This window comes from Papio anubis, chromosome 13, assembly GCF_008728515.1.
Source record: "Papio anubis isolate 15944 chromosome 13, Panubis1.0, whole genome shotgun sequence".
NCBI lineage: Eukaryota > Metazoa > Chordata > Mammalia > Primates > Cercopithecidae > Papio > Papio anubis.
Window position 1 is genome coordinate 44926825 of NC_044988.1, and position 19884 is coordinate 44946708.

The following is a 19884-nucleotide window of genomic DNA, read 5'->3' on the forward strand; positions in this document are numbered from 1 at the left end:
GTCCACGGGAATGGATACCTCTAATGAAATTTTGAAAGATACTTCTGACTACTTTTCAAATAATTGCTTTAGAAATTGTTTTTGTTAATTACAATATTAGCAGTTGAATTTGCTTGGTGCTTGATATAATTTTCAATGCTTTTGCATATTTTGCACGTCTTTTCTTTTTCTTTTTTTTTTTTTGAGATGGAGTCTTGCCCGGTGACCCAGGCTGGAGTGCAATGGCACTGATCTCGGCTCACTGCAACTTCCGCCTCCTGGATTCAGACGATTCTCCTGCCTCAGCCTCCTGAGTAGCTGAGATTACAGGCGCCCACCACCACGCCCAGCTAATTTTTGTATTTTCAGTAGAGACGGGGTTTCACCATGTTGGGCAGGATGGTCTCGATCTCCTGACCTTGTGATCCTCCCGCTTTGGCCTCCCAAAGTGCTGGGATTACAGGCATGAGCCACCGCACCCGGCCGCATGTCTTTTCTTATGTAAGCCCCACCACAGGCATATGAGATAGGTCATTTAAATATCATTTCTATTTTACAAGCGAGGAATCTAAGGTTCAGACAACTGATACTACTTACTTGTGTGGTAAGGAAGTTCTAGGGACAGGATGAGAATAAACATAACCGTATGTAAAATGTCTAGCCCATTGCTTGCCATTTAGAAATTACAAAGTGAATGTTATGGACTGTTTTAGTACCTTATTACCATCCTTATCTTCCAATCCCTTTTGCATTATATTCTAATACTGCTTCTTTTAGAAAGATAATGCTATTTTTATATATAAAGCAGTATCTGTAAATAGGTGTAATGACATCTCAGTTTCATATTTATGGAACTCATATTCCTTTGTTTTTTTTTCTTCTTTTTTTTTAAAGCTAGTATCTCACTACATTGCCCAGGCTAGAGGGCAGTCATGCGATCATAGCTCACTGCAGCCTTAACCTCCCAGGCTTAAGAGATCCCCCACCTCAGCTTCCCGAGTAGTTGGGACTACAGGGCACGCCTCCATGCTCTGCTAATTTTTGTATTTTTTTTAGTAGAGATGGGGTTTCGCCCTGTTGTCCAGGCTGGCCTTGAACTCCTGGGCTCAAGCAATACACCTGCTTTGACTTCCCAAAGTGTTGGGATTACAGATGTGAGCCACGGTGCCCGGCTCATATTTCTTTTTCTTTCTTTCTTCCTTTTTTTTTTTTTTTTTGAAACAGGGTCTCACTCTGTCACCGAGGTGGAGTGCAGTGCTGCAGTCTCGACTCACTGCAGCCTTGACCTCCTGGGCTCAGGTGATCTTACCACTTCAGCCTCCTGAGTAGCTGGGACTATAGGCATGCACTACCACGCCTGGCTAATTTTTTGTATTTTGTTTTGTAGAGATGGGGTTTTGCCATGTTTTCCCAAGCCATCTGCCTGTTTTGGCCTCTGGAAGTGCTGGGATTAGAGGCGTGAACTACCGTGCCTGGCTGGAACTCACATTTTTAAGTGATTCTAGATTAACTAATGTTTAAACATGATAATGTAAGAAAAGTCTAAATAGTGCTACATTGTCAGCCACCCACAAATGGTAGTTCTCTTAATTTGTATTTCTCAGAGTTTTTTTTTCTGAGAAACTGAAGTTTTAATACACTATATCATAAAATTGCTACTGTAGATAAGAATATCAAGATAATTTTTACATAATTTAATATTAATAAAAAACTATGTTATATACCAAATATATAGTACACTGTGTTTCATGCTGTGGTAGTAACAAAGAGGTATACTATATAGTTTTTTTCTCAAAAGTGTAACGTATAATTGGGGAGATACATGAAAAAGTAAATAGTACAAGGTTTATCATAGGCTGTACATAATTAGTTGCCAAAAGAATGCTATAAATTTAGAAGAGGAGATGGTCAAAGTTTGAGGAGGCTTAGTAGAGGAGACTGGAGCCAACCTGGGCCCTGTTGCCAGGATCTGAAAGCACAGAAAGAAGGGAGATACGGGACACATCAGAATTTAGAGATAATATTGTTAATTTTCCAGACAGTCAGAGGTAATATCTCTTAACAATAAGCAATCCATACATCTTGCCTGTATTGACACATTTATTCCCAGTCTTCCGATAAAAAGAACTCTCTTCTTTTGAGGGTATGGTTTAATCAAAGGGTATTTTATAATTTACAGTGCTTTAGAAACAAAACAGTAAACACAGGCACATACCATTTTTGGCACGTATTTTTGTTGTGTTAAATTTACGTAATGAAGATAGTGTTTTAAAATTAAATAAATAACCATTATGGGGCTTGAGAATGTGTGTGTGTATATGAAGACTAGATAATAGAATTGCTAGATCATATGATAATTCTGTGTTTAACTTTTTGAGGAACTGCCAAACTGTTTTTGAAAATGGCTGCACTATTTTACAATCCCATCAGCAATGTCTGAGAGTTTCAGTTTCCTACAGAGTATTCTTATTTTTAAACAGAGAAACATTTACATATTAGAGAAAGCAGGTGAATTTATGTTTGTTATATTTTAAAATATTACCATAACTTAAAAAGGCAAGATATGAAACTTACAAAAATAAGATACTTTAAATGAAGTCCTTTGATGTCTATATGTCATTGAATGTCCAGTTTGCAATTTGCCCTTTTGCCAACATAAAGAGCAAGAACGCAGCGAGCAAGAGTGATACAAAAGAATTTTACTCCCTAGGGAAGTGTCTAATTTCTGGCCCAGAGTCTCAGAGTTCACAGAGTGCTGTAAGCCAGTAAGGCATCCCTCAAAGCTCATGTATTTCAGGAAGTAAGTCCGTGATTCATTAAGGAAAAAAGCTGTCCTTTCTCCCCATTATGGATGTACTTTGAATTTATTAGGGAGTAAAGGAAAACTGGTGAAATTATGTAGTATTTTTGTTATGCTATTGAATTTTGTGTAAAAGATATGCATTCTATATTTTTAGTTTTTTTCCTTCAGGATTGGAATGTTTTTGTGGGGGAATTTGAGAATATTATTTTTTGAAATTAGACACACTGAGGAGCAGGTTATTTCAGTACTAGGAATGCTTTTGTCCCATGTGAAAGCGATGTTCCTTCTGTTTATTTTAAAAATACTGGCTTTTAATCTCCTTGGGTGGAAAACATTAGATTTTTTTTTAAAGGCAAATTTGCTCTATAGCTGTTTCCACCCTTACAATCAAACAGGCTTTGTTCTTCAAGAATAATTCACAGTAAATAATGCAATACCTCTGAAAGTAGTTCCCTATGGAAAGTCAGAATTAATTTAAACCAGAATTCTGACATGTAGATAAGTTCCAAATTACATTTGGAAATTTTGTTTTTTAAATTATATTTTTCTTTTTTCTAATCCTTTACATTGTAAAGCTTTTTTCATTAATTGGGTGTTTATTCCGTGTCTATTATGGGCAAAACACTGCGCTAAGCAAAGTCAGGGATGATTTTATAAAGGGTTATTTAATTCCTTCAATATTTATTAAATATCTATAGGGTATAGAGCACTGTGACAGACACTATAGTAAATAATTCCTAACCTCTAGGAACTAGCAGTCTTGTATTTGAGGGAGAGTAGATATACACACATGAAAAAATAAGTAGTGTAGAAGTTAAATGCCTGAGTGACTTAAGTTCTCTGAACTTAAGTTCAGAGAAGGTCAAGATCAGTGTGAAGGAAAATGATAGTAAAATGAGTCATAGAATAGACAGAACCTGAAATGGGCTCTGAAGATTGTTAGTATTCGAATAGTGTTAGGGGAGATGGAAGGCAAAGGACCCAGGGGTTCTACAGAACATGTTAAATTATGAAAAGTGGTGGTGAGGCTAATGCCTGTATACTAAGGGAACAGATCATCCTCTCCTTGATCATCAGGTTGAGGACAGTGGGAGAAGGGGAAGACATGTGGAGATGTTGGTACCTGAGGGGAGAACCTTGGTTCAGTAAAGACAAAAAAGTTAGTAAGAGAATTAGATAAACCTAGCTGAAGGAGTTTGGGCAAATTGTGTAACTTCTCTTAACCTCAATTTTATTATCAGTAAAACTGTGCCAACCTCATAGTTTAGTATAAGGATTAGAAAGAATATATGTAAAGCATTTAGAACAATGCCTGCAATATGAATAAGCACTATAATATTCAAACTATTCCCATTAAAATAGAGAAATAATAGGCCTCACAGTATCCACTGAGATTTGGGTTCTAGTAGGAGTGAACTGGAAACTTTGAAATCAAATTATTTATATAATACCAATTTTTTTTTTTTTTTTTGATAGCAAGTCTTGCTCTGTTGCCCAGACTGGAGTGCAGTGGCTCGATCTTTGCTCACTGCAGCCTCCGCCTCCCAGACTGAAGTGATTCTCCTGCCTCAGCCTCCTGAGTAACTGGGATTACAGGCACGTTCCACCACACCTGGCTAATTTTTTGTATTTTTAGTAGAGAGAGGGTTTCACCATGTTAGCCAGGATGGTCTTGATCTCCTGATCTCGTGATCCACCTGCCTCGGCCTCCCAAAGTGCTGGGATTACAGGTGTGAGCCACTGTACCTGGCCCTCCAATGTGTATTTTTTAATCTGTTAATTGATCTTTTCTTTTTATGCATCTGGATTTTTAGTTTTAGCAATCCTATCTTTATACCAAGATTAAGTAATTTGCCTGCATTTTCTTCTAATATTTCTGTGGTTTCATTTTTTTTTATGTATAGATTTATGGTCTATTTGAAATTTACTTTTGTATAAAATGTCAGGTGTAGATCAACTTTTATATTTTTTTCCGAAAGGCCATCTAGTTATTTCACCACCATTTAGTCTGTCTTTTTCCCACTGCTTTGAATTGCTACCTTTATCACTGAAGTTTTTTTTGTGCCTAGATCTGTTTCTAGCTGTTTATTCTGTTCCATTGGTCTTTTTTTTTAATGTACAAATAACATGATTTTTAAATTAGAGGTTTTTTTGTTTGTTTGTTTGTTGAGACAGAGTCTTGCTTTGTCATCCAAGCTAGAGTGCAGTGGCGCGATCTTGGGTTGTTGCAACCTCTGCTTTTCAGGTTCATGCAGTTCTCCTGCCTCAGCCTCCCAAGTAGCGAGGATTACAGGCCTGTGCCACCGTGCCTGGCTAATGGTTTTTTTGCATTTTTAGTAGTGACAGGGTTTCACCATATCGGCCAGGTTGGTCTCAAACTCCTGATCTCAGGTGATCCACCTGCCTTGGCCTCCCAAAGTGTTGGGATTACAGGGGTGAGCCACCGTGCCCAGCCTTAATTAGAGGTTTTGTTGGTGTTTCAATATGTGGTGGGGCTGTTCCTCTCTCATTCCTCCTCTTTTTCAGGGTTAAACTCAACTTGCCTAGCTCCAGAAAAAAACTGCTTTGTTTTTTAGTGGAATTGCACTATGTTTATCAATTTACTTAGGAATAATTGAATCTTTGTGATGAGTTAGGCTGTTGAAGTTTGAAGTATTATTTTGTGTCTTTCAGCTGTATTTAAAACTTTTCCTCATATAGATTTTTTACATTTCAGGCTAAATTGATTCCTAAATTATTCTATCTTTTTTATTATGGAATTCTAAATGGAGTTTTCTCTTCCGTTATCTTCTTTTTTGTTTATCTGTATATATTAAGGATATTGATATTTTAAATTGTGGTAAAATATACATGACATATAATTTACCATTTTGATCCTTTTAAAGTATATAGTTCAGTGGCATTAAGTATGTTCACAGTATTGCACAACCATCACCACTATTTAGCTCCTGAACTTTTCATCACTCTGAACAGAAACCCTGAACCCGTTAAGCAGTCACTCCTTGTTCCTTCTTCTCCTCAGCCCCTGCTGACCAAAAATGTGTTTTCTGTGTCTACAAATTTTCCTAGTCTGTGTATTTTATATAAATGGAGTCATACAAATGTGGCCTTTTGTGTCTGGTTTCTTTCTTTTAGCATAATTTTTCAATTTATGTTGTACCATGTATTAGTTCTCCATTCCTTTTTAAGGCTGAATAATATTCTGTTGTGTGGATATACCACATTTTGTTGATTCATTCTTCCCCTGTTAGGCATTTCTGTTTTTTCCTACCTTTTGGCTATTGTGAATAATGTTGCTGTGAACAAAAAGCTGTTGATTTTTTTGTGTGTTGATTTCATATATTTTAACCTTACTGACTTTTTTTTTGTTTGAATTCTGTCATTGGATCTTTTGGTATTTCTAGATTTATGATCACATGTTCTACAAGTAGAGATAGTTTTACTTCTTCTTTGCCAGTTCTTATGTCTCTACTTGCTTTTTGTTGCCTAGTTGCACTGGGTAATAACACACCAAATACAATGTTAAATACTACTGGAGATAGTGGGTATTCTTGCCTTGCTCCGGAACTTGGTAAGAATGCTTTAGGTTTTTCTCCATTATTAAGATACTGACTTTAGGGTACAGTGTCTCTACCTCTACCTGTATCTACACGCACAATTTTTCTTGTAATTTTGTGTGTAATTTTTGTTGAAAACACTTCTGCCTGAGACACTGAGGTTCACTTTTATTTTCATTTACCCAAGTATTGCTAGTTTGCCTCTTACATTTTCTAGGTTTTCTGTAACTTTCTTTTTTTCCTCTAATTGAACAGATGAAATTGATTTTGAAGAGAATATGGAATTAACCTTTGTGATTTTCATTTGTTCCCCTCATCCTACTCCCAACTGCTGCAACTCTACTGCTACCCCTGGCCATCTTTATTATGTTTCTAATTCTCACATCCCTTTACTAACAATAGGACAGTTCCAGGATTTTATGGCTTCTCATACCTCTCCAGATAAAGTTAAGTTTCTTAGTGTAGCACATTAGGTACTCAGTCCTCTGTTACATGTGTACTTTCCAAATTTCCATCATTTCTCTCAGTTCTTCAGGTATTCTGAATTATTTCCATCCTTAGAGCATACTGTGCTATTTTCTGGCTCTTCCTTTTCCACATGCGAGTCTTCCTGCTTTAATCTAGCTACAAGTCAAGTGTCAAGTTTTATTTTTCCTTAAAGTGTGCCTGCTTTAAGAGGGTTGTCGCACATCCTCTTGCAAGCAGTCTGCATAGCTACTGCTTCTCAGAGTTTCTTGCTCCTTTTAGCACTCCCTGTGGGACACCACTTGCTTTACTAGTGGTCTTTGTGTGGAGTTCTGGGACATAGTCCCATTGATAGAATATGGCTACCAAAGTTTGTTTTAGTGCCCTTTTGTATTCCTCTGGCAACCTGGAATGTCTCTATCATAGCATTATACCACACTAGCTGATTTACTTGTCCCTTTTCCGAGTACGTGTAATTTAGTAACTAATCAATGCAATTTTTTTTTTTTTTTTTTAATGGAGACAGGGTCTTGCACTGTCACCTAGGCTGGTCTCAAATTCCTGGACTAAAGAGATCCTCCCACCTTCACCCGCTTGAGTAGCAAGAACTATACACATACCACTGCACTTGGCTGATATTTTTTAATTTTTTTGTAGAGACAGGGTCTTACTCTGTTGCCCAGGTTGGTCCCAAACTCCTGCCCTCAAGCGATCCTCTCACTTTGGCCTCCAAAAGTGCTGGGATTATAGGTGTGAGCCCTTATGCCTGGCCCCAATAAATGTTTATTGAATAATAAGTGAATAGTAAAGCAAATTGGGATCTGTTATCTTCGTCATCTTCTTTCTTCTTTTCTTTTGTCTGTCTTCTTCCTTTTTTAATTTTTTATTTTATTTTATTATTTTTTTTTTGACAGAGTCTTGCCCTGTTATCTAGCTGGAGTGCAGTGGCATGATCATGGCTCACTGCAGCCTGAACCTCCTGGATTCAATTGATTCTCTGGCCTCAGCCTCCCAAGTAGCTGTCACTATAGGTGTGCACCACTATTCCTGTCTAATTTTTAAAAATTTATTTGTGGAGATGGGGTCTTGCTATGTTGCCCAGGATGGTCTCAAACTCCTGAGCTCAAGCAGCCCTCTCGCCTCAGCCTCCCAAACACGGGGATTACAGGCATGAGCCATTGTGCCTTGCCCTTCTTGATTTTACTCTGTCTTTCAAGATTCCTTACTGATTAGGTTAAGATTTCATAGAGAGAGCCAGTTTATTTTCTAGTGATTAATTGTGGTTCCTACAGTTAAATTTCTTTTTATTTCAAATTAAGTTTTGGATTGTAAGCACCTTGATTAGGCAAAAAGGAGCAGAGGGCTGCTGAGGCCCAGGTCACAATTAGTATTTCCTGTCACCACTGGAGATGCGCTGCGTACAGCTTTCTGTCATGAGGAGGTAAAACAGAAACTGAAATAAGTGAGTATCCCTGAGAGACAGTGCCTTCTCATGCAGTAAATGGTAGACCGTGCTATTCGTTATATCATTGATTGAACCGGTTGTTTATTTTGGTAAAAAGTAAAGTCTTTTTTACATCTAGGAACCCCTCTATTGACAGTGTCATTTCTGTTTAAAAGTAGGAATGAAGAATTAGTAAGGAGTGGAGGAAGAGAAATTATACAGAGAAAGCATATTTTTCTTTTCTAAATTTGTGTATTTATGTGTAAGTCTATAGGAAATTCGTGAAATACTCTGAAATTTATGTGTTCTACTTTACATAAAGCTTCTATGTGAGAGGATTTAAAAATCAATGTGCACATTCAAATCTAAGCTGTTTGGCTCACTGTTGCCCTATCTATCTTATTTAATATTTTGGCTGTTTTAACACATGTATCTTTTGAAGAGGAAGAAGTGGTTGTCAGCAAAAGTTTGTTTTCTTTGCGTAAAGGGAAATTAATAAAATGCCTCTTTGTTTCATGATCAAATATATTGTTTGACCTCTTCCATAGAAATTTCAAGAAATTGCTGAAAAAAATATGGAAAAATTGAACCATATTGAGAAGTCGCATGAACAGTTGGTTCTCGAAAATTCGCACTTCAAAAAACTGTTATCACAGACTCAAAGGGAACAGACATCCTTGCTGGCAGCCTGTGCATTGATGGCTGGTGCCTTATATCCCCTCTATAGCCGATCATGCGCCTTGTCTACACAGAGAGATTTTCTCCAGGAGCAGGTCAACACCTTTGAGTTGTTCAAATTGGAAATTAGAACTCTAGCCCAGGCTTTGTCAACTGTAGAGGAAAAGAAGCAAGAGGAAGCCAAGATGAAAAAGAAAACATTCAAAGGATTCATACGTATATTTCGGAAAGTTGTTATTGCAATTTTGGCAGCAAACAGACTCAAGGTTTTGGGCCAATCATGTGCCTCTCTTTTTACCTGGATGGAGAGTTTCAAAGAAGGCATAGGCATGTTAGTGTGCACAGGAGAGCCCAAAGACAAGCATAAATTTCCAAGTAAGATAATTTGTGCTTTTAAAAATATAGGTTGCATGTAAGTGAAATATACAGTGTGACTATACCTGGCTATTATGGAAAAACTTTAAAAAAATCATGTAAAATGCCAAATAATATAACATAGTCTCCATATGTATGTATATGTGTGTATGGATAAGTGAATATTTTGTATAAATTAGGCTGTGTTTTTTTGTTTTAAGCAGATTAGAATATAAGGTGACAAATATGTATAATTTGAACTTTGTCTTGTTTTATATTTGAATCCTCTGAAGTAAAGCAAAGAGTTTATACAGTGATTTTTCAGTTATGTCAATCAAAAACTGCCCTATTTCAAATTATCAGTATGATTTATTTTCAGTTTCTATGAATAAGTATGAAATGGGTTAAAAATATATTGAAGAATTGTATGAAAATGAGACAAATAAATTTTCCAGTTGTTTTTGAATGCTTAACTATTTTGAAGAAATGACTTGTTTTTATTTTTAAAAAGCAGACTATTAAGTAGTGTAAGTAAAACCAAAGAAAATTTCTTTTTTCTGTTTTTTTGGTGTCATTTACAGTTATTTGTAAATTAGGTCGAACTAATCTAACATTTCTTAATAGATTTTTGCACAGTAGGCAATGTTCACAATAGGGTTTGATCTGTTTCTTAAATAGCTGAACACTGCTATGAATTTTAAATATAGATTTTAATAAAGTTTTGTAGAATTTTACAATGGATTTTTTCAATTTTACAGAACATCAAAAGGAGCAGTTGCGTTGTTTACAAGCGCTTAATTGGCTCACCAGTTCTGACCTTCTTGCTGCAATAATCAGTTCTATGACTGAATTACAAGATGTCATTGGTAAAACAGGTATGGTTCCTTCTTTTATGTCCTTGCAAAATACATTTAAGAACAAATGTCCAGAAATTCTTTATTGCACAAATTCTAATAAACCGTATAGGGAGAAAATAAATTTATTTTTATCTTTATTTTATTCAGTCACGGAGAGATTAATTCTGTACTTAATGATGTAAATTAATATAAATTTTGTCTTTATGGGGAAATGACTTTTCTTGGTGAATGTATCCACCTTATTTTTTTTTCTTTCCGTTTTTCCTATGGAAAGCTCATCATTAGCTTTTTATTAAGTAATACTGGCAATGTTCTTTCATATGTTTTGGCCTTGTTTCACTTCTACTTGTGGCTGTAAATTTCATAAGCTTGAGTAATGTGAGAGCCAGTAGAAAATTTTTCTCTCTCTCTTTGTGATTTTTTTAACTTTTTCTAGTGTATTTTAGATACAATTAATTCGGATAGTCTGCTCCTTCCTACCTGGTGTGGAACCACCTATTATCAGCGATTTACAAAGGTTTAAAATGCAAGTTTTTAAAAATGATTCAGATTGCATGATATTTTGTCTGACAGGTTCAATGAAAACTAATTGGACTAATTATGGTCATTTCAGACACATTAGTTGTTAAAATTGTGTAATGGACTTGTTAAGGTTTGCCTGTTTAATGAAATGTAAGCCTGGATGTAATGATAATTTGGGATTTAATTAGACATTTCCACTGTGCAAATATAGATCATACATTGTGATTTCAAATATCTAAACCTAGACTTTTGTAGTAGGAAACTTAAAGATTATTTTTAAGTTATGGCCATTGATGTTGGTAAGCAATGTGCATATTTAATGTGTTGGCAGAACCTCAAGATACTGGGTTTGGAGTCTGAAATAAAATTCTGAACTAAATATATTTTAAGAATTTTGGTATTATAACTTTAAAGCAGAACTGGACATTCTTGAAAGAGCTTAGAAATAGTTTTAGATTTGGTTTAAGAAACAGGTGATTTGAGTGCTTCCAAGATGGCCAAATAGGAACAGCTCCAGTATGCAACTCTAGCAAGATCTATGCAGAAGATGGGTGATTTCTGCGTTTCCAACTGAGGTACCTTGTTCATCTCATTCAGACTGGTTGGACAGTGAGTACAGCCCACGGAGGGTGAGCTGAAGCAGGGCGGGGCGTCACCTCATCCGGGAAGTGCAAGGGGTCGGGGGATTTCCCTTTCCTAGCCAAGGGAAGCTGTGAGAGACTGTACTGGCAGGAATGGTACACTTCCGCTCAAATACTCCGCTTTTTCCACAATCTTCACAACTGGCAGGCCAGGAGATTCTCTCCAGTGCCTGGCTCGGCGGGTCCCATGCCCATGGAGCCCAGCAATCTAAGATCCATTGACTTGAAATCCTTGTTGCTAGCGCAGCAGTCTGTGAACGACCTGGGATGCTGGAGCTTGGTGGGAGGAGGGGCGTCCACCATTGCTGAGGCTTGAGTAGGTGGTTTTATGCTCACAGTGTAAACAAAGCTGCTGGGAAGTGTGAACTGGGCGGAGCCCACCGCAGCTCGCCAAGACTGACTGCCTCTGTAGATTCCAGCTCTGTGGACATGGCATATCTGATCAAAAGGCAGCAGCCCTAGTCAGGGACTTATAGATAAAAACCGTCATTTTCCTGGGACAAAGCCCCTGGGGGAAGGGGCAGCTGTGGGCACAGCTTCTGCAGACTTAAACGTCCCTGCCTGACAGCTCTGAAGAGAGCAGTGGTTCTCCCAGCACATTTGAGCTCTAATAATGGGCAGACTGCCTCCTCAAGTGGGTCCATGACCACTGCGTAGCCTGACTGGGAGACACCTCCCAGCAGGGGCTGACGGACAACTCTTACAGGAGAGCTCTGGCTGGCATCTGGCAGGTGCCCCTCTGGGATGATGCTTCCAGAGGAAGGATAAGGCAGCAATACTTGCTGTTTTATAGCCTCCACTGCTGATACCCAGGCAGACAGGGTCTGGACTGGACATCTGGCAAACTCCACCAGATCTGAGATTGAGGTGCCCATTAGAAGGAAAATTAACAAACAGAAAGGAATAGCTTCAACATCAACAAAAAGGACATCCACACCAAAACCCCATCCATAAGTCACCAACATCAAAGACCAAAGGTAGAGAAAACCACAAAGATGGGGAGAAACCAGAGCAGAAAGGCTGAAAATTCCCAAAACCAGAACACCTCTTCTCCGAAAGATCACAACTCCTCGCCAGCAGGGGAACAAAATTGGATGGAGAATGACTTGGACGAGTTGACAGATGTAGGGTTCCGAAGATGAGTAATAACAAACTTCTTCGAGCTAAAGGAGAATGTTCTAACCCATTGCAAGGAAGCTAAAAATCTTGAAAAAAGGTTAAAGGAGTGCTAACTAGAATAACCAGTGTAGAGAAGAACATAAATGACCTGATGCAGTTAAAAAACACAGCATGAGAAATTAATGAAGCATACACAAGCTTCAATAGCCAATTTGATCAAGCGGAAGAAAGGATATCCATGATTGAAGATCAAATTAATGAAATAAAATGAGAAGACAAGATTAGAGAAAAAAGAGTAAAACAAATGAACAAAGCCTCCAAGAAATATGGGACTGTGTGAAAAGACCAAATCTACGTTTGACTGGTGTACCTGAAAGTGATGAGGAGAGTGGAATGAACTTAGAAAACACTCTTCAGGATATTATCCAGGAGAACTTCCCCAACCTAGCAAGGCAGGCCAACATTCAAATTCAGGAAGTACAGAGAACACCACAAAGATATTCCTTGAGAAGAGCAACCCCAAGACACATAATTCTCAGATTCGCCAATGTTGAAGTAAAGGAAAAAATGTTAAGGGCAGCCAGAGAGAAAGGTTGGGTTACCCACAAAGGGAAGCCCATCAGACTAACAGCGGATCTCTTGGCAGAAACCTTACAGCCGGAAGAGAGTGGGAGGCCAATGTTCAACATTCTTAAAGAAAATAATTTTCAACTCAGAATTTCATATACAGCCAAACTAAGCTTCTTAAATGAAGGAGAAATAAAATCCTTTACAGACATGCAAATGCTGAGAGATTTTGTCACCAACAGGTCTGCCTTACAAGAGCTCCTGAAGGAAGCACTAAACATGGAAAGGAAGAACAGGTACCAGCCACTGCAAAAACATGCCAAATTGTAAAGACCATCAATGCTATGAAGCAAATGCATCAACTAATGGGCAGAATAACCAGTTAGCATCATAATGACAGGATCAAATTCACACATAACAATATTAACCTTAAATGTAAATGGGTTAAATGCCTCAAGTAAAAGACACAGACTGGCAAACTGGATAAAGAGTCAAGACCCATTGGTATGCTGTATTCAGGAGAACCATTTCACATGCAAAGACGCAGATAGGCTCAAAATAAAGGGATGGAGGAAGATCTACCAAGCAAATGGCAATCAAAAAAGGCAGGGGTTGCTATCCTAGTCTCTGATAAAACAGACATTAAACCAGCAAAGATCAAAAGAGACAAAGAAGGCCATTACATAATGGTAAAGGGATCAATTCAACAAGAGCTAACTATCCTAAATATATATGCACCCAATACAGGAGCACCCAGATTCATAAAGCAAGTCCTTAGAGACCTACAAAGAGACTTAGACTCCCACACAATAATAATAGGAGACTTTAACACTCCACTGTCAATATTAGACAGATCGAGACAGAAAATTAACAAGGATATCCAGGACTTGAACTCAGCTGTGGACCAAGCAGACCTAATAGACATCTACAGAACTCTCCAGCTCAAATCAACAGAATATATTCTTCTCAGCACCGCATCGCACTTATTCTAAAATTGACCACATAATTGGAAATAAAACACTCCTCAGCAAATGTAAAAGAACTGAAATCACAACAAACTGTCTCTCAGACCACAGTGCAATCAAATTAAAACTCAGGATTAAGAAACTCACTCAAAGCCAGGTGCGGTGGCTCAAGCCTGTAATCCCAGCACTTTGGGAGGCCGAGACGGGCGGATCACGAGGTCAGGAGATTGAGACCATCCTGGCTAACACGGTGAAACCCCGTCTCTACTAAATACAAAAAACTAGCCGGGCGAGGTGGCAGGCGCCTATAGTCCCAGCTACTCGGGAGGCTGAGTCAGGAGAATGGCATAAATGGGGGAGGTGGAGCTTGCAGTGAGCTGAGATCCCGCCACTGCGCTCCAGCCTGGGCAACAGAGCGAGAATCCATCTCAAAAAAAAAAAAAAAAAAAAAAAAGAAACTCACTCAAAATCGCACAACTACATGGAAACTGAACAACCGGCTCCTGAATGACTACTGGGTAAATAGCAAAATGAAGGCAGAAATAAAGATGTTCTTGGAAACCAATGAGAACAAAGACACAGCGTACCAGAATCTCTGGGACACATTTAAGGAAGTAAGTAGAGGGAAATTTATAGCACTAAACACCCACAAGAGAAAGCAGGAAAGATCAAAATCAGTGCCCTAACATCACAATTAAAAGAACTAGAGAAGCAAGAGCAAACAAATTCAAAGGCTAGCAGAAGGCAAGAAATAACTAAGATCAGAGCAGAACTGAAGGAGATAGAGACACAAAAAACCCTTCAAAAAATCAATGAATCCAGGAGCTGGTTTTTTGAAAAGATCAACAAAATAGACCACTAGCAAGACTAATAAGGAAGAAAAGAGAGAAGAATCAAATAGATGCAATAAAAAATGATAAAGGGAATATCACCACTGATCCCACACAAATACAAACTACCATTGGATAATACTATAAACACCTCTACAAAAATAAATTAGAAAATCTAGAACAAATGGATAAATTCCTGGACACATACACCCTCCCAAGACTAAACCAGGAAGAAGGTGAATCTCTGAATAGATCAATAACAGGTTCTGAAATTGAGGCAATAATTAATAGCCTACCAACTGAAAAAAGCCCAGGACCAGATGGATTCACAACTGAATTCTACTAGACGTACAAAGAGGAGCTGGTACCATTCCTTCTGAAACTATTCCAATCAGTAGAAAAAGAGAGAATCCTCCCTAACTCATTTCATGAGGCCAGCATCATCCTGATACCAAAGCCTGGCAGAGATACAACAAAAAAAGAGAATTTTAGACCAATATCCCTGATGAACATCAGTGTGAAAATCCTCAATAAAATACTGGCAGACCGAATCCAGCAGCACATCAAAAAGCTTATCCACCACGATCAAGTCGGCTTCATCCCTGGGATGCAAACCTGGTTCAACATAGGCAAATTAATAAACAAAATCCATCACATAAACAGAACCAAAGACAAAAACCATATGATTATCTCAATAGATGCAGAAAAGGCCTTCGACAAAATTCAGCAGCCCTTCATGCTAAAAACTCTCAATAAACTAGGTATCGATGGAATGTGTCTCATAATAATAAGAGCTATTTATGACAAACCCACAGCCAATATCATACTGAATGGGCAAAAACTGAAAGCATTCCCTTTGAAAAGCAGCACAAGACAAGGATACCCTCTCTCACCACTCTTATTCAACATAGCATTTTAAGTTCTGGCCAGGGCAATCAGGCAAGAAAAAGAAAGGGTATTCCATTAGGAAGAGAGGAAGTCAAATTGCCTCTGTTTGCAGACGACATGTCTGTATATTTAGAAAACCCCATCGTCTCAGCCAAAATCTCCTTAAGCTGAGAATCAACTTCAGCAAAGTCTCAGGATACAAAATCAATGCGCAACAATCACAAGCATTCCTATACACCAATAACAGACAAACAGAGAACCAAATCATGAGTGATCTCCCATGCACTTCCAGTTGCTAGAAAGAGAATAAAATACCTAGGAATCCAACTTACAAGGGATGTGAAGGACCTCTTCAAGGAGAACTATAAACCACTGCTTAAGGAAGTAAAAGAGGACACAAACAAATGGAAAAACATTCCATGCTCATGGGTAGGAAGAATCAATATTGTGAAAATGGCCATACTGCCCAAAGTAATTTATAGATTCAGTGCTATCCACATCAAGCTGCCATTGACTTTCTTCACTGAATTGGGAAAAACTACTTTAAATTTCATATGGAACCAACAAGAGCCCACATAGCCAAGATGATCCTAAGGAAAAAGAACAAAGCTGGAGGCATCACGCTACCTGACTTCATACTACAAGACTACAGTAATCAAAACAGCATGGTACTGGTACCAAAACAGATACATAGACCAATGGAACAGAACAGCGGCCTCAGAAATAACACCACACATCTACAACCATCTGATCTTTGACAGGCCTGACAAAAACAAGCAATGGGGAAAGGATTCCGTATTTAATAAATGGTGCTGGGAAAACTGGCTAGCCATATGCAGAAAGCTGAAACCGGATCCCTTCCTTATACCTTACACAAAAATTTACTCAAGATGGACTAAAGACTTAAATGTAAGACCTAAAAGCCCTAAAAGAAAACCTAGGCCATACCATTCAGGACATTGGCATGGGCAAAGACTTCATGACTAAAACACCAAAAGCAATGGCAACAAAAGCTAAAATAGACACATGGGATCTAATTAAACTGAAGAGCTTCTGCAGAGCAGAAGAAACTGTCATGAGAGTAAACAGGCAACCTACCGAATGGGAGAAAATTTTTGCAATTTATCCATGTGACAAAGGGCTAATATCCAGAATCTATGAAGAACTTACAAGAAATTTGAAGAACTTACAAGAATTTACAAGAAAAAAACAACCCCATCAAAAAGTGGGCAAAGGATATGAACAGACACTTCTCAAAAGAAGACATTTATGCAACCAACAATCATGAAAAAATGCTCATCATCACTGGTCATCAGAGAAATGCAAATCAAAACCACAATGAGTTACCATCTCACAGCAGTTAGAATGGTGATCATTAAAAAGTCAGGAAACAACAGATGCTGGACAGGATGCGGAGAAATAGAAATGCTTTGACACTGTTGGTGGGAGTGTAAATTAGTTCAACCATTGTGGAAGACAGTGTGGCGATTCCTCAAGGATCTAGAACTAGAAATACCATTTGACCCAAGTAATTCTATTACTGGGTATATACCCAAAGGATCATAAGTCATGCTGCTATAAAGACACATGCACACGTATGTTTATTGTGGCACTATTCACAATAGCAGAGACTTGGAACCAACCCTAATGTCCATCAATAATAGACTGGATAAAGAAAATGTTGCACATATACACTATGAAATACTATGCAGCCACAAAAAGGGATGAGTTCATGTCCTTTGCAGGATCATGGATGAAGCTGGAAACCATCATTCTGAGCAAACTATCACAAGGACAGAAAACCAAACAGCACATGTTCTCACTAATAAGTAGCAGTTGAACAGTGAGAACACATGGACACAGGAAGGGGAACATCACACACCAGGGCCTGTCGGGGGTGCGGACTGGGAGAGGGATAGCATTAGGAGAAATACCTAATGTAAATGATGAATTGATGGTGCAGCAAACCAACACAGCACATGTATACCTATATAACAAACCTGCACATTGTGCACATATACCCCAGAACTTAAAGTATATATATATAAAGAAAAGAAACAGGAGATTTATGTTACCAATATTCTTTGTAAGTATGACGCTTAAAAGTAGATTGGTTTCTTAAGCTATCATCTTGTTTACGTTATTAATTTATTTCATGCATTTTTTCTTGTCACTGTGTTATATATATATTCTAGGAGATAAAATGTGTAAATTGGTCTGATACTATAGAAAATATGCACAATTGTTAGAGAACAAGAATGACAACTCATGAGCGACTTCAAGCAGAATGTAATTAAGGATGAAATGAAGAGGTACAGCTTTTAATGCTACGAGAATCTACAGAAGGTGCTGCTCAGTGTGGGCTTATGAGTATAGGGAAGGCTTCAGGGAGGAACTTGTGATTTAGCTAGGCTTAGAATGATGGCAGGTTAGAGAGGAGAGATGGCATTCAGACTAAGGGCATGGTTAAGCAGAGATGCAGAGGTGGGAATAAACACAGAATGGAAAGAACAGACATTAAAGGGATGAGAATGAAAATCCATGCCTAGCAGACCTGGCTTATAGATAGTGATTAATAAAGGATATTTTCCATTATTCATATTGGAAGAAAGATGCATCATTGGCATGGGGTCAAATTGCAGAAGTTTTATAAAACCAGGCAGTAATTTCCTCTGAGCACATTCCAAAAGTGGCCCCTTACAACACTTTCAGTGTTAAAATATTGACACAGTAATTAAGACCCTGATAAAGACATGCATAGGTAAGATTTACCAAGTAGAAGGTGGTGTCTTTACATGCTTGCCTAAATCTAGGAGCAGAGGTGCCTTTGATATTAGACCTGGCTATGCCTCTAACAGCTAGAGGAAATAGCAAGTTCAGGCAAACTTTTTTTTTAGGGGAAGTTTTAAATGTTTGTTGGCTAAGAAACACTACTCTGAGAAGAGTAAGTGATTGTTAATAAAGGGAGAGAATTACTGATATATCACAGTCATGAGAAATACTGGAAGGAATATGGTCCAGACAGGTAGATAATGGAATATTATTGGACTAACATGAAATTATCAGTGTGGACCCTCTCTGGAGGGGTTTGTTTATGTAATATTTTTCCAGGATCATGTGTTTTCCTTTTAAGTTATATTTTTGTAGTAGAAATTTCAGGTATTTTGGCAGAAAGGATGGGAACGTATTTTCAGAAAGTTAAAGCGTGTGAGTAGTTACAAAGAGATAATAATGAGAGTGATAAATATAAAACCATAAGAGCTTATATAGTCATGTGGAGTTTCCAATTTAGCATATGAATAACCTAAACAGGTAAACTTTATTGTATGGTAGAGAGAGCATTAGCTTTGAACAGAGCAGGTTTGATTTTGTATCCAAATCTAGTTATCATTTATCTAATTATCAGTTGTGTGAAACTGGGCACGTTATTTAACTTTACTGGGTCTCAGATTCTTTGCCTATAAATGAAGATATTGTCTTCTTCCTGGCTGTTACGAGGATTTAGTGAGATAATACTTGTTGAGCATTGTATATAATACCTGGCATTTGGTGGGTGCTAAAAAATAGTTGTCCCCTTATTACTCATTTCACTGTGAGAGTAGAGTATAACATAAATGAGCACGCATGCACACATGCACATACACACACATACTCCTTTATACATTTTCAGGCTACTATTTATTAATCTTCTATCCTAAAATTGCTAAGCTGCTCTACAGGGGAGGCAATACTTTAGGGTTAAGTAGGAATTCTGCCTGACTTTGAATGCTGGTTCTGACACTAGCTGTGTGACCTTGGGCGAGTTATTTAGATCCTGTGTGCGTCAATTTCTTTATTTATAAAATGGGGGAAAGTAGTTTTACCTATCTCATAGAGTTATTTACAAGACTGAATGAATACATTTTTAAAGTACTTAGAAGAGTCTTTGATTACTGGTTTGCTTACTTTGCTTAGTTCATATATTGGTCATTATTAATATTTATTGCATTAACAGAATAATACATTTTATAAAAAATAAGATCAGATGGAAATACATTGGTTTGTCTTATAATTTCAAGGTAATTTAAATATCATATGTAGCTGTAAATTTTAAAAAGAGGGTTCTGTTATAAATTAGTATATAAAGATCAAGGAGAAGTTTATTCTCTGAATAGAATGACATTGTATGTTTGGAAGAGGTTTGCCTTCTTTGTAATTATTGGATGACCCTATTTA

The 19884-nt window shown here is 37.7% G+C and overlaps 1 protein-coding gene across 6 annotated transcripts in view; it reads left to right on the forward strand.

Moving 5' to 3' along the window:
* The window catches only part of CCDC171 (coiled-coil domain containing 171), a 501053-nt gene that overhangs the window by 261208 nt on the left and 219961 nt on the right, over positions 1-19884 (forward strand). For all 6 annotated transcript variants that reach the window (XM_031654260.1, XM_031654264.1, XM_031654261.1 and 3 more), the window contains 2 exons: positions 8797-9301; positions 10039-10155. In XM_031654260.1, the coding sequence (XP_031510120.1) occupies positions 8797-9301; positions 10039-10155 (622 nt within the window). The remainder of the gene's footprint in view (positions 1-8796; positions 9302-10038; positions 10156-19884) is intronic.